This window comes from Nomascus leucogenys, chromosome X (genome assembly GCF_006542625.1).
Source record: "Nomascus leucogenys isolate Asia chromosome X, Asia_NLE_v1, whole genome shotgun sequence".
Classification (NCBI taxonomy): Eukaryota; Metazoa; Chordata; class Mammalia; order Primates; family Hylobatidae; genus Nomascus; species Nomascus leucogenys.
This window is the reverse complement of record NC_044406.1, coordinates 111,022,366-111,035,640: the sequence shown is the minus strand read 5'-3', so window position 1 is coordinate 111,035,640 and position 13,275 is coordinate 111,022,366. Positions and strand designations below refer to the sequence as shown.

The 13,275-nt window shown below is 36.2% G+C and overlaps 1 protein-coding gene across 4 annotated transcripts in view; it reads left to right on the top strand.

The window, feature by feature from the left end:
- The window catches only part of TENM1 (teneurin transmembrane protein 1), an 832,777-nt gene that overhangs the window by 316,937 nt on the left and 502,565 nt on the right, over positions 1 to 13,275 (top strand). For all 4 annotated transcript variants that reach the window (XM_030807128.1, XM_030807125.1, XM_030807127.1 and 1 more), the window contains 2 exons: positions 3,971 to 4,231; positions 5,866 to 5,922. In XM_030807128.1, the coding sequence (XP_030662988.1) occupies positions 3,971 to 4,231; positions 5,866 to 5,922 (318 nt within the window). The remainder of the gene's footprint in view (positions 1 to 3,970; positions 4,232 to 5,865; positions 5,923 to 13,275) is intronic.

The following is a 13,275-nucleotide window of genomic DNA, read 5'->3' as shown; positions in this document are numbered from 1 at the left end:
AATAGTTCATTCCTTTTTAGGACTGAGTAATATTCCATTGTGGAAATATACCACAGGTGGATTATCCATTCATGCATTCATAGATACTTGGGACATTTGTACTTTTTAGCTATTTTCGAATAAAGCTGGTATGAACAACTTTCATTTCACAAAGAAGTTTTCATTTCTTTGTGATAAATGTCCAAGAGTCCAATTGCTCTTTTGGTAAGTATGGCTTTAACTTTTCAGAAAACTGCCACACTTTTTTCTTATGTGGTTGCACAGTTTTACTTTCTCACCACCAGTGTATGAGAATTGCAATTGCTCCACGTTCTTTCTCAACACTTCTTGTGGGCAGAATTTTTTTAGCCATAGTAGTGGGTGTGTAGTGGTATCTCATTGTGGCTTTAGTTTGCATTTTCCTGGTAACAGTGATGTTGAGCATCTTTTCATTTGCTTATTGGCCACCTCTATTTTTTGTTGTGAAGTGTCTCTTTAAACTTTTTGCCCACTTAAAAAATTGAATTTCCACCATTGTGGAAAGCAGTAGGGCAATACCTCAAAGAGCTAGAAGCAGAACTACCATTCGACCCAGCAATCCCATTGCTGGTTATATACTCAGTGGAATATAAATCATTCTACCATAAAGACGTATGCACTCAGATGTTCATTGCAGCACTATTCATAATAGCAAAGACATGGAATCAACCTAAATGCCCATCAGTGACAGATAGGATAAAGAAAATGTGGTACAGGCTAGGTGCGGTGGCTCACACCTGTAATCCCAGCATTTTGAAAGGCCGAGGCAGGAAGATCACTTGAGTCCAGGAGTTCGAGACCAACCTGGGCAACATGTAGAAACCCTATCTCTATAAAAATATGAAAAATTAGCCAGGTATGATGGCATGTGCCTATAATCCCAGCTACTCAGGAGGCAGAGGTGGGAGAATCACCTGAGCCCAGAAGTCAGGGCTGCAGTGAGCCCTGATCACGCTGCTGAACTTTATCTTCTCTAGAGAATATGCAGTACTTTAGGTAACAAGGTTATATGTACAAGGCTAGGAAACAACTACTTGTGGTGCATTGTAAGTGCTTTATAGATAATGCATCTTTTGGGAAATTTGATCATCACCAAGACGTTTGTGTATTTAAGAAAATATTGTACAATGGTGACATTGATTTCAAGAAAAGGATATGAGGCATTTCAATAAACATCGGTTACTATAAGTAAGTGAAACTTTTTCTCTTTCTTTCTTTCTTTTTTTTATGCTTTACCACTTGAAGAGCAACTGATAGCTAATTTGGATTGTTACTTTTTCTAATTATAGATTGACAAAGTGTACTTTTATCTGACTATTTAATTAGAGAATTTATGAATTAGTCTTTGTAGTTGAAGCAGGATATAGCTACAATAGAAAATAAATTGTTTATTCTATGTAATTTTTTATCAGATTATACAGCATTTTCTTAGGAACAAATCCATGTTCTAATTTCCTTTTGAATGGGAAAAATATCTCTTTAATAAAAAATCTGCTTACGTCTGTCAGTGCTTTTTAAAAAACTTTATCTGGTGTTTTATTAATCTGGAATGACAAATTGGACCTGCATTTATTTTTATTTGCTCATTCTTTTCCAACGAATGCCATGACTCAGATGCTCATATTAAAATCTTGGGAAAGCCGCATCTCATATGCCGTTGTATGAGTGAAACTAAATGCAAGTCTGTGCTCTTGGAAGTAAATTTTCTAATTAGTGCCCTGAATCCAGGGAAAATAAACGGAGACACCTCACAGCAATTCAGAGCAAAAACTTCCTTTCTCGTGTCTTTAAACAGAATTAGAGATGATGCAGCAAAATCTGTGGTGATGCCATGATAAGCTTGCACCCTCACTGCTACCCATTCCCTGGATCCCATCCACTTCAAGTAAATCTCTAGGGCAGTCGATTTCAAAGTATGATCCCTGGACCAACAGCATGGGTCTCACCAGGGAAGTCATTCGAAATGCAGATTCTTTGGCCCTACTCCACACCTGCTGAATCAGAAACTTAAATTGGAAGGCACGGATGGGAGTGGGGTGCAGCAATCTATGTTTTAACAAGCCTTCTAGGTGATTCTGAAGCAGACAAGTTTGAGAGCCACTGTTCTAGGGGAGTGAAGTAAGTTGTTACAGACCTATATAAAATTCATTTCTTGCAGCTTCAAGCTGAAAGGTTTGTTACCAGGTTGCTATAGCAACAACTGCACAGTAGGATTGGATAATGAAACATTGTGAAATTAAGAGGCATGAATATTAGCTGATCCCAATATTCTAGATTGCTAAAATTTATATTGGGCAAAATGGATTTTTACTTTTAGCCTTATGGCAAGAAGAAGTGTGGCTTCATAAAATGTTACGTTTGACAAGTGGAAACCACAACTATTTTTTGAATACTACTCCTTTGGAATTTAGCCAAGTTTTTGTAGAAAAAGGGAATTACCCTTAAATACATTCATCATGGAAATCAAAAGGTAACATACTCAGCAGTGACTTATAACCCTGAAAGAGTTAATTTTTAATTGAATATTTCTAATACATTATAGTAGCTTTATTTGCCTACTATATGTTTCACAAAGCACAGTGCTATGCACCTAGTGGTATTAAGTAAAAAATAAGAATTTTTTGTTAAACCCTTATTTGGTAATTATATGCCACAAAAATAGTTATTTTAAAAATATATTCATATTCTGCTTGCTTTCCTCTAGTGTATGATCTAAAATCCAGTCCTTTCTGTATTCAAAGAATTAAATTCATGTTAGAGTTTGCATTTTATTGATATCTGCTAAGGATTAGATGCACTCAGTTAAGCTCCTTCCCAGCCCAATGACATATCCTGTCTCTGATGTCAGTCTGAGAAAATCCTATATGGTGTACTACATCTCCGGATTACTTTATCTTAGTATTACATGGACATTTCAGATGATATATCTTGGCATGTGGTCATTTTTCATTAACTTATTAGGAATTGTTAAAGCATCTTTTCCCCTTTTTGACACCTTGCTATAACTGAATGTAAAATTGACCGTAAGACTGAATGCCTGATATGCAGTAAGTTGATGGGGCATCGTTGTTGTATACCAGAAACCATGCCTACATGGGTGTTTTAGGAAAAAGGGCTCTGTTGCTATCTGATGTGAGCTATGAAAAAATAACATCTATCCTCTGGAGTTTATTTTCCTCAACTATAAAAAGAAGGAATTCGTTGCATCATCTTTAAGGTTCTGAAAATTTTATAACTCTAAGATCTAGGGGAAAAGGAGAGGAAATCCAATCCATGAACCACTGCCAAGGTACAATATATGACTAAATTTTTTTAGGTATTTATTGAAAAAAATGAATTACATAGAATAATTAGCATAAAGTCAGCCTTGAACTCCTTTAAAATCAATGGAAAATAATGATATTAGGTACTGATGATTTAGAGTTTAAATTAACATGTTTTAGGAAAAATACTTTAGAAAAGTGCATTTGAACTTAATGCTTTTTTCTCAGAGTTTTCACATTGAATTATTTATTCTTAAATCCAATGTGTATGGAATACTTAGAAAAGCAAATCATTTTAATATTTTAAGCATAGGTACACTCTGCAGATCATATATATTCTTCCTAGAAAAGAAATATCTTTTAAAGGACACCTCTCTACACTTTATACTCCTCTGCACTCACTTATTTCATTACATTTTGTGAAACCTAAAATTGTAGCTATAAAGCTATTTTGGGCGCGCTTTTTCCAGAACCTTGTAAGAATCAACAGGAGCATAATTTTAAGCTACAGAAGTGCAAAATAAGCACAGAGTCCTAGCTACCATAAATAAAAGGCCAGAATTCTAACTTTGCAAAAACACATAATTACTACCAATGGGAGAGAGGGGAATGAGAACAAAAAGTAGAATTTTCTGGGGGATTTCTTCATACTTCTAAACGTTTTCTCTGAACTTTGTGTTTCTTCTCAGAGATGGAATTCTGTGAAACCTCTCACACTCTGTGCTCTGGCTACCAAACAGACATGCACAGCGTTTCTCGGCATGGCTACCAGCTAGAGATGGGATCTGATGTGGACACAGAGACAGAAGGTGCTGCCTCACCTGACCATGCACTAAGAATGTGGATAAGGGGAATGAAATCAGAGCATAGTTCCTGTTTGTCCAGCCGCGCCAACTCTGCATTATCCTTGACTGACACTGACCATGAAAGGAAGTCTGATGGGGAAAATGGTAATAAACTGCTTGAATTGTTTGAGTAAAACACAGAAAGAATGCAGTTTTTAGCCTTTGCTTTGTTCTCCTTCCCTATATCTGCCCTTCTTTCGTTTAATATGCAGAATGGAAATACAAGATAGCAGGGATTCATGGACAAGGCACGTACCTAAGTATCTGGCAAACAGACATTTATTTATAATAACAGGCAAAATACTTTTCATTTTCAGTGAGCCCCCAAGGGAAATAATCTCATGTAATCCGTAATATTGTGCATGTTTTGTTTATTGCTCACCTTTTATTTTCATCTTTATTTTCCACGGCAATACTAGTAGAATTTATTATATAGAATGTCCAAATGTCGTGTATTTGGGCTTTATATCAATAAATGAACAGTGAGATGAACAGTTGTATAGCAAGCATATTCTGTAGGTGCTTACTATTTGGATTCAGATTAACCTGTTGAATGTACAAACTCAAATTAACCAGGTTGGACTGAAATGGTTTAAAAAACCAGAAAGTGAATGAACATCATCCATTTGCTTGACAATAAGGACTAACAGCAATATCATTATGTTGTAATCATATATGATTTTCTTGCAACTTTTATAAAAGGAAAATTTTGTCTTTTTGATTTGTTGGAAAGGGGTTAATTTATTTTATTTCTGTTCTTTCGCTCCTACCAGAGAACAAAATCTTTTCATAAAAAGCACATTACTGCTTATTAAACACATTAATCTAGTCTCTCCATCATTCTGTTTGTGTACATTTTATAAGTCCCCATTACCATGACCACAAGGCTTAGTCTGTTAGCAGTGGTAATTAGTACTTTTTCAGGTGGCAGAGAGATAGCCAGCTGCCCTGTACCTACAGTTTGTTTTTTCTATTTTGTCCTCTTCTGCCTCCTTTAACCCAAAGGTGATACTGGCCATATAATCAGGAATTAGGGGTTGCCTACTAGTTAGAATATCATGTCCTAAATAATAGACCATAACACTTTACAATACCACCAAGTATCCTTGGGGTCTTGATTTTTTTTTAGATTATTTTCATATATGTATGTGTTCATGTATGCATTGTGGACTTTGGCCAAGAGTATAGGAAGTAACGTATGGAAATGAGAAGGGAACATACTTGACATATGTAGCATATTCATGTAAGTGAAAGGCATTAGGATAGAAGTTAGGAGACCTTTGACTGGTCACTACAGTTTTCTGGGTTTCATCTTTCAGTTGGGAAAAACAATGATCAAAATTATATGAAATGGGGTGGTAGGTGATCTCTTATATTGGCAAGACATCTTCTCCCTCATCTCACTCTGGACATATTCACTGAGTTGAAACATTAAAATGAAAGAAGTTTCCCCACTGGGCTCTACTATTCTTCTACCTTTGCAAGTCCCTTGTTATGAGGTATCTTTTGGGGTGATGAAAATATTCTAGACTTAGATAGATGTGATGGTTGTGCAACTCTGCAAAAATACGAAAAACCACTGAATTGTATGCTTTAAAAGGATGAATATTACATATGTGAATTGTATTGCAATAAAGCTGTTTTTTTTAAGCACCACTAGATGAAGGGTAAGGGTTGAAGTTTGAGGAATTGCAGATGACTTGGACAAGGCTTAACTAGTAAAATGTTTACTGTTACAGGTTTCAAATTCTCTCCTGTTTGTTGTGACATGGAGGCTCAAGCTGGGTCTACTCAAGGCAAGTGTTTTCAAATATTTGATCACAAATTATTTTTACTTCACCCCATCCCTGGCACCCTACCCCCGCAAAATGGAACCCTGCTTCTCTGACAAACAACATACAAGCCTGCTCAATGAACCTGTCAGAGAATACAGTGGCAGCTTATTTATTTGTTTTCTTCTTGAAAATTTCATGTGAAAATGTTGGTGGTAAAGAGGAGGTGAAGGGGGAGCTAGGGAGAAGGATAAAACAGGATTCCAGGTAGGATGAGAAAACATTTATTTAACCTGGGAGGAGAGACTGAAATCAGGTTGGGTTGGATTTGGCTTCATGACTTTCTACAAATCTACCGTGTATTACATGGCTCTCATAATTAACTCAGTATAGTTTAGGTATTCTCATAACTTTCAGATGTTGCCTAGCAGTTGGCCTTGGTCTCTTCCTCCCGGTGTTCATGCTTGGCTTTAGCATCACACTTTATCCATGTCATCAATCATAAATAACACTTTCAAATGAAAAAAAAAATGTTGTTCATTCTTTCCTGTAAACCTATATTTACACTGTGTCATTCCCTAGCAAGGGGGCATTGGTGTGTATTTTTACTTTTGCCTTCATTGTGTTCATTGGGTTTTGCCCCTTTGGAGAGGGATACTACTGAAAGTAACATTTATAAATGGTTTTCACAGCTCAGCTTGTGCTGGGCCCTTCCCTAACACCTTGTGGTAGGGTCCACACATCCCACCACAGGGCAATGACTCAAAAATGGGATGAAACTAGTATATAAGGATTTAGAACAGTGCTTTTAACATGTAGGAAGAATATGAACGTTCACTATTATTATTGGGTTAGCATTTCAAAATTTCCAAACACACTTTTCATATCTTTATCCCATTTCATCCTTATGACCACTCTGTGAAACAAATTCTATTATCTCCATTTCACACATGAGGAAGTATTAAAACAACAATTCAGAAACAATCTAGCTGAATGCAATGGATTATTTTCCAAGTATGCTTTGCTTTCTCCTTTGGATCATGTGTGTATGCAATATGTAAACTTTTGAACAACTTTTCCCTGCTCTGTTCTGTATGTCTGACTCCTACTAATATTTTCAATAAGGAGTATATAATTTGGGTTCTTATTTATCACCTATGGTAAGATTTTACCAGTGTGGATTCCACAGATTTTAATTGATGACAACCATGCCTGGCCTGCCTTCAGCATTTCCATAGATCCTTGAGGAGTTGGTTTGAGTTAAGATAAGAATGTAAATGGCTTTTCCAAAAGCACGTTAATTTGAGGAAACAAGTTATTTCCAATGAATGAACTTGGCGTTTGTGTGGAAATGTTGCTATTTATTTCCCATTGATTTCATCCATTCATGAAAGCATGCTTATCACGGCATCTATTTTATTAATTTGAGTTTATATATGTTATATCTGAAAAAGTAAAACTACCTAGAATATTTTTTATGTATATGTTTTACTCCCTCAGACTCCATGCTAGCCCATCCTGTGGCTCAATTAATGTCAATGACATTTTGTTTTGTTTCTGCCTTCCTATACTTTCTGAATTTTAGAATATTGATGAGGCAATGAGCATGATATCATGGATCAGCTTAGGAACATTTGGGCCTCACTGCTGTGAATGTTAGATAAAAGTGAAGATGGAGGAAATTGTTAATTTAGGTGAATTGTCCAACTGAGAAATATTCTGAGAAGTAATTTCAAAGATGCTTACTATTGTATTCATCCTAGGAGAATATGACTTTGGTTTTCTTCTTACATTTCCAAAATCATGTTTATAAGGACTTGTTTCTTTTATTTCATTAATTGGCCAAGCCTTTCAGAATTTTTTTCCTCATTTCCTTAACTCTATTTGGTTGCCCTTAATTGAATTTATGTCTCTGACATTTTATAACTCATGAAGGATTATAAGAAATAACCCTTAATTTCAGCACTAAAACACTTGAACTTAAAGGCCTGAAGTACTGGAAAGGAAACCATCAGGTGACAGAAGGGGATCTGGAGGCTTTCACAGGGGTGTCAGAGCACTAATGCATTATGTTTCCATTCTCTCAAATTTGTCCTAAGTAAACCCTTCATCATCTGTTGATGCTGAATTATCTGTCAAGAAAGATGCAGATTCACTCAAGTTAGCTTCATTCTGGGACCTGTGAACAGTCAGTACCCAGGTGATACTTTGATATCAACCATCATGCTTTATTCTATGTCATTTTTATTCCCATTTCACCTTACTAACAACATTACTACTCATCATAGGCTAATACTAGAGTTGTGTATTTTATATCCTAACAATGGTTGTTAATAAGCACTAGACTGGAAGCTACTTGAAGAAGGGGTCTAATTTATTCACTTTTGTAGCTTCAGTACTTACCACGGGGACCTAGAGCACAGTAGGCACTAAATAAATGAAAAATATGCATGTTCTAAGGGTAAAATATATTTTTTGTCGATCTTGTCTTGTGTGACTCTCATAAGGATAAAAGTGCTACAGTGTGTCAGACCTCTGGTCATCTAATACACAACTGTATCTCTGCTCATTTAATTTTTTTATCTTTAGTTATGGGTACATAATAGGTGTACATATTTATGGGTACATGTGATTTTTTTTTTGACAGAGTCTTGCTCTGTAGCCAGGCTGGAGTGCAGTGGTGCGATCTTGGCTCACTGCAACCTCTGCCTCCTGGGTTCAAATGATTCTCCTGCCTCAGCCTCCCAAGTAACGGGGACTACAGGTGCACACCACCACACCCAGCTAACTTTTGTGTTTTTAGTTTAGACGAGGTTTCACCACGTTGGCCAGGATGGTCTCGATCTCTTGACCTCGTGATCCCCCTGCCTCGGCCTCCCAAAGTGCCGGGGTTACAACATGTGATGTTTTGATACAGGCATACAATGTGTAATCAGGGTAATTAGGGTATCCATCACCTCAAGCATTTATTATTTCTTTGTTAGGAACATTCCGATTCCAATATTTTAGTTATTTTTAAATATATGATGTTAACATTGACTACAGTCACCCTGTTGTGCTATCAAATACTAGATCTTATTCATTCTATCTAAGTATATTTTTGCACCTATTAACCATCCCCACCTTTTCCCCCACTTCCCTCTACCTTTTCAGCCCCTGGTAACAATCCTTCTACTCTCTAGCTCCATAAGTACAATTGTTTTGATTTTTAGTTCCCACAAATCAGTAAGAAGATGACGTTTGTCTTTCTGTGCCTGACTTATTTCACTTGACATAATATCTTCCAATTCCATTCATGTTGTTGCAAATGACAAGATTTCATTCTTTTAATGGCTGAATAATATTATATTATGTATATGTACTACGTTTTCTTTATCTTTTCCTCTGTTGATGGAGATTTAGGTTGCTTCCATGTCTCAGCTACTGTAAATAGTGCTATGATATATTTCCTTTCTTTTGTATATATACATAGTAGTGGGATTGCTAGAGCATATGGTAGTTCTATTTTCAGTTTTTTTAGGGTACCTCCATACTGCTCTTCATGGTGACTGTACTAAATTACATTCCCACCAAGAGTATATAAGTGTTCCCACTTCTCCACATCCTTGCCAGCATTTGTTATTGCCTGTCTTTTGGGTAAAAGCCATTGTAACTGGGGTGAGATGATATCTCATTGTAGTTTTGATTTGCATTTCTCTGATGGTTAATGATGTTGAGCATTTTGTCATATACCTGTTGGCCATTCATGTGTCTTCTTTTGAGAAATGTCTATTCTTTTGCCCATTTTTAAATCAGATTATTTAATTTTTTTTCCTATTGAGTTGTTTGAGCTTCTTATATATTCTGGTATTAATCCCTTGTCAGATGGGTAGTTTGCAAATATTTTCTCCCATCTTTACTTTCTAATAAGCATTTCTTAGAAGACTTTGACAGTCCTACTTAAGTATCAACCTCAGTGATTAGGGTATCCCTCAGCAGTTACATTTGGCTATACATTGAACTGGAGGAAAAAACAGTATCAACAGCTAAATTTGAATAATCAATTTCCAAGAATGTGTTTTTCACATGTGGCCTGAATGGAACAGTTGGATTATAAAATGTGAAAATAAAAATTGTTTATCAAGAAGCTAAATGGAAAGAAATTTTCTAGGTAGTGAAAAAGTATTGTAATCTTTAATAAAATATAAATTGCAAATAAATTATTTATAGTTATAGCCTCGATGATATTGATATTTCTGTTCAAGCAATATTTATTAAGCACCTTCTCTTTGCCAAACTCTGTACTAGAGATTGAGAATATATGAAAGATGAATAATACACATTCCTCTACCTCAAGGAATTTACCGTCTACTGGGAGAGATTGATGCCCTATTAGTTAAGATCGCCTATTATAGGTAACAGAAATCAACTTGAGCTAGCTTAAACTGAAAACAATTGTATTAAAAGTATATAAGAATACAAGGTGACTATAGTCAGTAATAGTCTAATGGTACATTTTAAATATAACTAAAAGAGTAAAATATGATCAGTTGTAATACAAAGGATAAATGCTTGAGAGGATGGATACCTCATTTTATATGATGTGATTAATATGCATTGCAGGCCTATATCAAAACATCTCATGTACCCCATAAATATATATACCTACTAGGTATCCACAAGAAATAAAAATTTAAAAAAATAAAGTACATGAGAATGCTCCATTGGACTCAGGGCAAGAGTGTGGCTATACCACAAGAAGGGACTTGTTGCAGTCCCTTAACAATTCTCAGAAGAATTGTTAAGACCTTGCTTTTTGTTTTGAACCCCATTTCCTTCAACACTGTCTCTGCAGGTTGACTTTCTCTAAGTTTCCATCTACAAGACAGGTATAAAAACCCCATACCCCATAAAACCCTAGTTCATATTTCTTCTATTCAGGAAAGAAGCTAAGATTAACCAGATGTTTTTTTAGTGCCATTTCTAAATTCCAAGGAGACAGAATAATTTTCTCAACTTGAGTCAGCTGTCTGCCACTGGTCTCATCAGCTACAATGAGGGGTAAGGTCAGTAATACAAATGTTGCTTTCTGGAAGCCTACCCAATTGATTCTCGAAGCAATTCCCAATGCAGGGCTGTCAGTGTCAAATGGATATGTATACCCAAAGAGGTCTACTAGAGAGGATTGAAAGCTAATTTTAATACACTTTAGTTAATACCGTGATAAAGATACAGTAGCTTTCTCTGAGAGCACAAGGGATGTGAAACCATTTAGTAACGTAAAAGTGGTAATATTAATACAATCTAAATAAACAATGTTTTTGTATAGTAAGTGGTTAAGAATAACCACGATATAAGACAGACCTAGGTTTTTGCACTAGTTCTGCCATTTACCTGCTGTATGTCCTTGGACAGGTAACTAAAGATCTCCAAGTCTTAGTTTCTTTTTTTTTTTTTTTTTTTTTTTTGAGACGGAGTCTCGCTCTCTCGCCCAGGCTGGAGTGCAGTGGCGCGATCTCGGCTCACTGCAAGCTCTGCCTCCCGGGTTCACGCCATTCTCCTGCCTCAGCCTCTCCGAGTAGCTGGGACTACTCTTTATCTGTCAAACGGTAACTGCAAAGTCTTGGGAGTTTTTGTGGTGAGGATTAAATGAGAAAATGGATATATAGCACTTTACAGTGTGTCTGTTACAATGAAATGCTCTATAAATGTCAGTTGTGGTTGTTGTTTATCACTATTAATTTTTTATGCACGTATTATGGGATAGATGCTATCAGGTAAGGTACCTGTTATCAAGTATTAGACAGAGAGGCAACATAGCTTCTGAAACACCTAATATCCCAGGGAACTCTTTAGCCTAGCAGAACCCAGCCTACTTTCTGCTCATTTTAAAGTAGGTAAAAATCCTTGCACTTGTCTTATTTTAAATAATACAACATTTTATTAATAGGCAACAACCGTGTTCTGCTAAACTTAGAAGACTGTGAGAGGAAATTCACTGAGGCACTTCAGACCTGGCTGCGGGTTGACTTGTGCTATTGTATTTCCCGTTGTCATTGTAGTAGCCCTTTAAGGGAGAGGTGGGATTTTAATTAGTACTCAGAAGGCCTGTTGATTTCCTGGACTGTTGGGTGGCTGAGCTCCCTATGTTCTGTTCAGGAGCTTTACAGGTAAGGGAATATCTGATACAATCTCATAACAGCCAAGAAATCCATTAGTACTGCTCCCTGTTGCTTCTGTACTGCATACCACAGAACCTAAGTAGTGCGGTATGTGCTACCAATAAACATACCATCATAGCCATGCATATGCTGTTCTCAGACCCTAAATTCATTCAAGGAAACAGCTGGAGTTGTGAAAAAAATGGCTAGCCTGACGCCTGGGTTTCTTGAATGACAGGTAATAGTTATACCCAAATGAGGAGTTATTTCTTCTGATATTTGACCATGTACATTTGATGGAGGGAATTTGTTTGTTTGTTTTCCATTTCTTTCCTTTGCTTTTTTTTTTTGTTTTCCCCTGGTAGTGTAAGTTATATAGGACCCTTACATAGCAGTGATAACAGTTCCTCAGAAACCATCTGATTGTTAAAGGAAGTGTATGAAACAATGCAATGACTTGGTAATAGCTTCAGCAGGAGCCCTGCCATATAACTGACACCCGAATGGCTCTGTTGGACCCATTAGGCATGTATGAGATAGTGCAGTTGACTCTGTAACAGCTCCTTTGGAGCTGTTACACTATCAGAAGAAGTGTGGAAGTTATTGGGATTACTTTATGTGTGGGTGAGACACTTCTGTGGTGACTGATATTCAAAATTAAAAGCCACTTTGATGATAACTGAATTTCAAGCCATTATCAAGGTAGATATAACAAGCTCATATTTTCTTTTTCAGTAGGTAATTTTAGCTACTATTATCTTTATGTTAAAGTAATATTGGCCAGTGTAAAAATTAATAGTAAAAACAGGTTTAAAGTGAATAAAGTGTAACATCCCCCTCCCTCTCCATCCTTCAGGTTTCACTCTTGAGACGCAGTCAGTGTTAATAATGTATTATATGTAATTCCCCAAATTTTCCACGCATGTACAAATGGAATCACATACTACGAAAAGTCTCATAATTTTTTCCAGTTCATATTATCTTGGATATTTCCCCATATTTGTAGTAAAAATCCACCTGGTCATTTTTAATGACTGCATAGGATTCTGTTTATATATGTGTTATTTTTTTTTAGCCAGTCCCTTGTTGATGGACATCTAGATTTCCAGTGTTTTGATATTAAAAACAGTGCTGCACTTAATATCCTTGTACACATCTTTTACACACCTCTTGTATAATTTATTAGAAGTAGAAATGATGGGCCGAAAATATATGCATTTAATGTTTGTTTAGATAT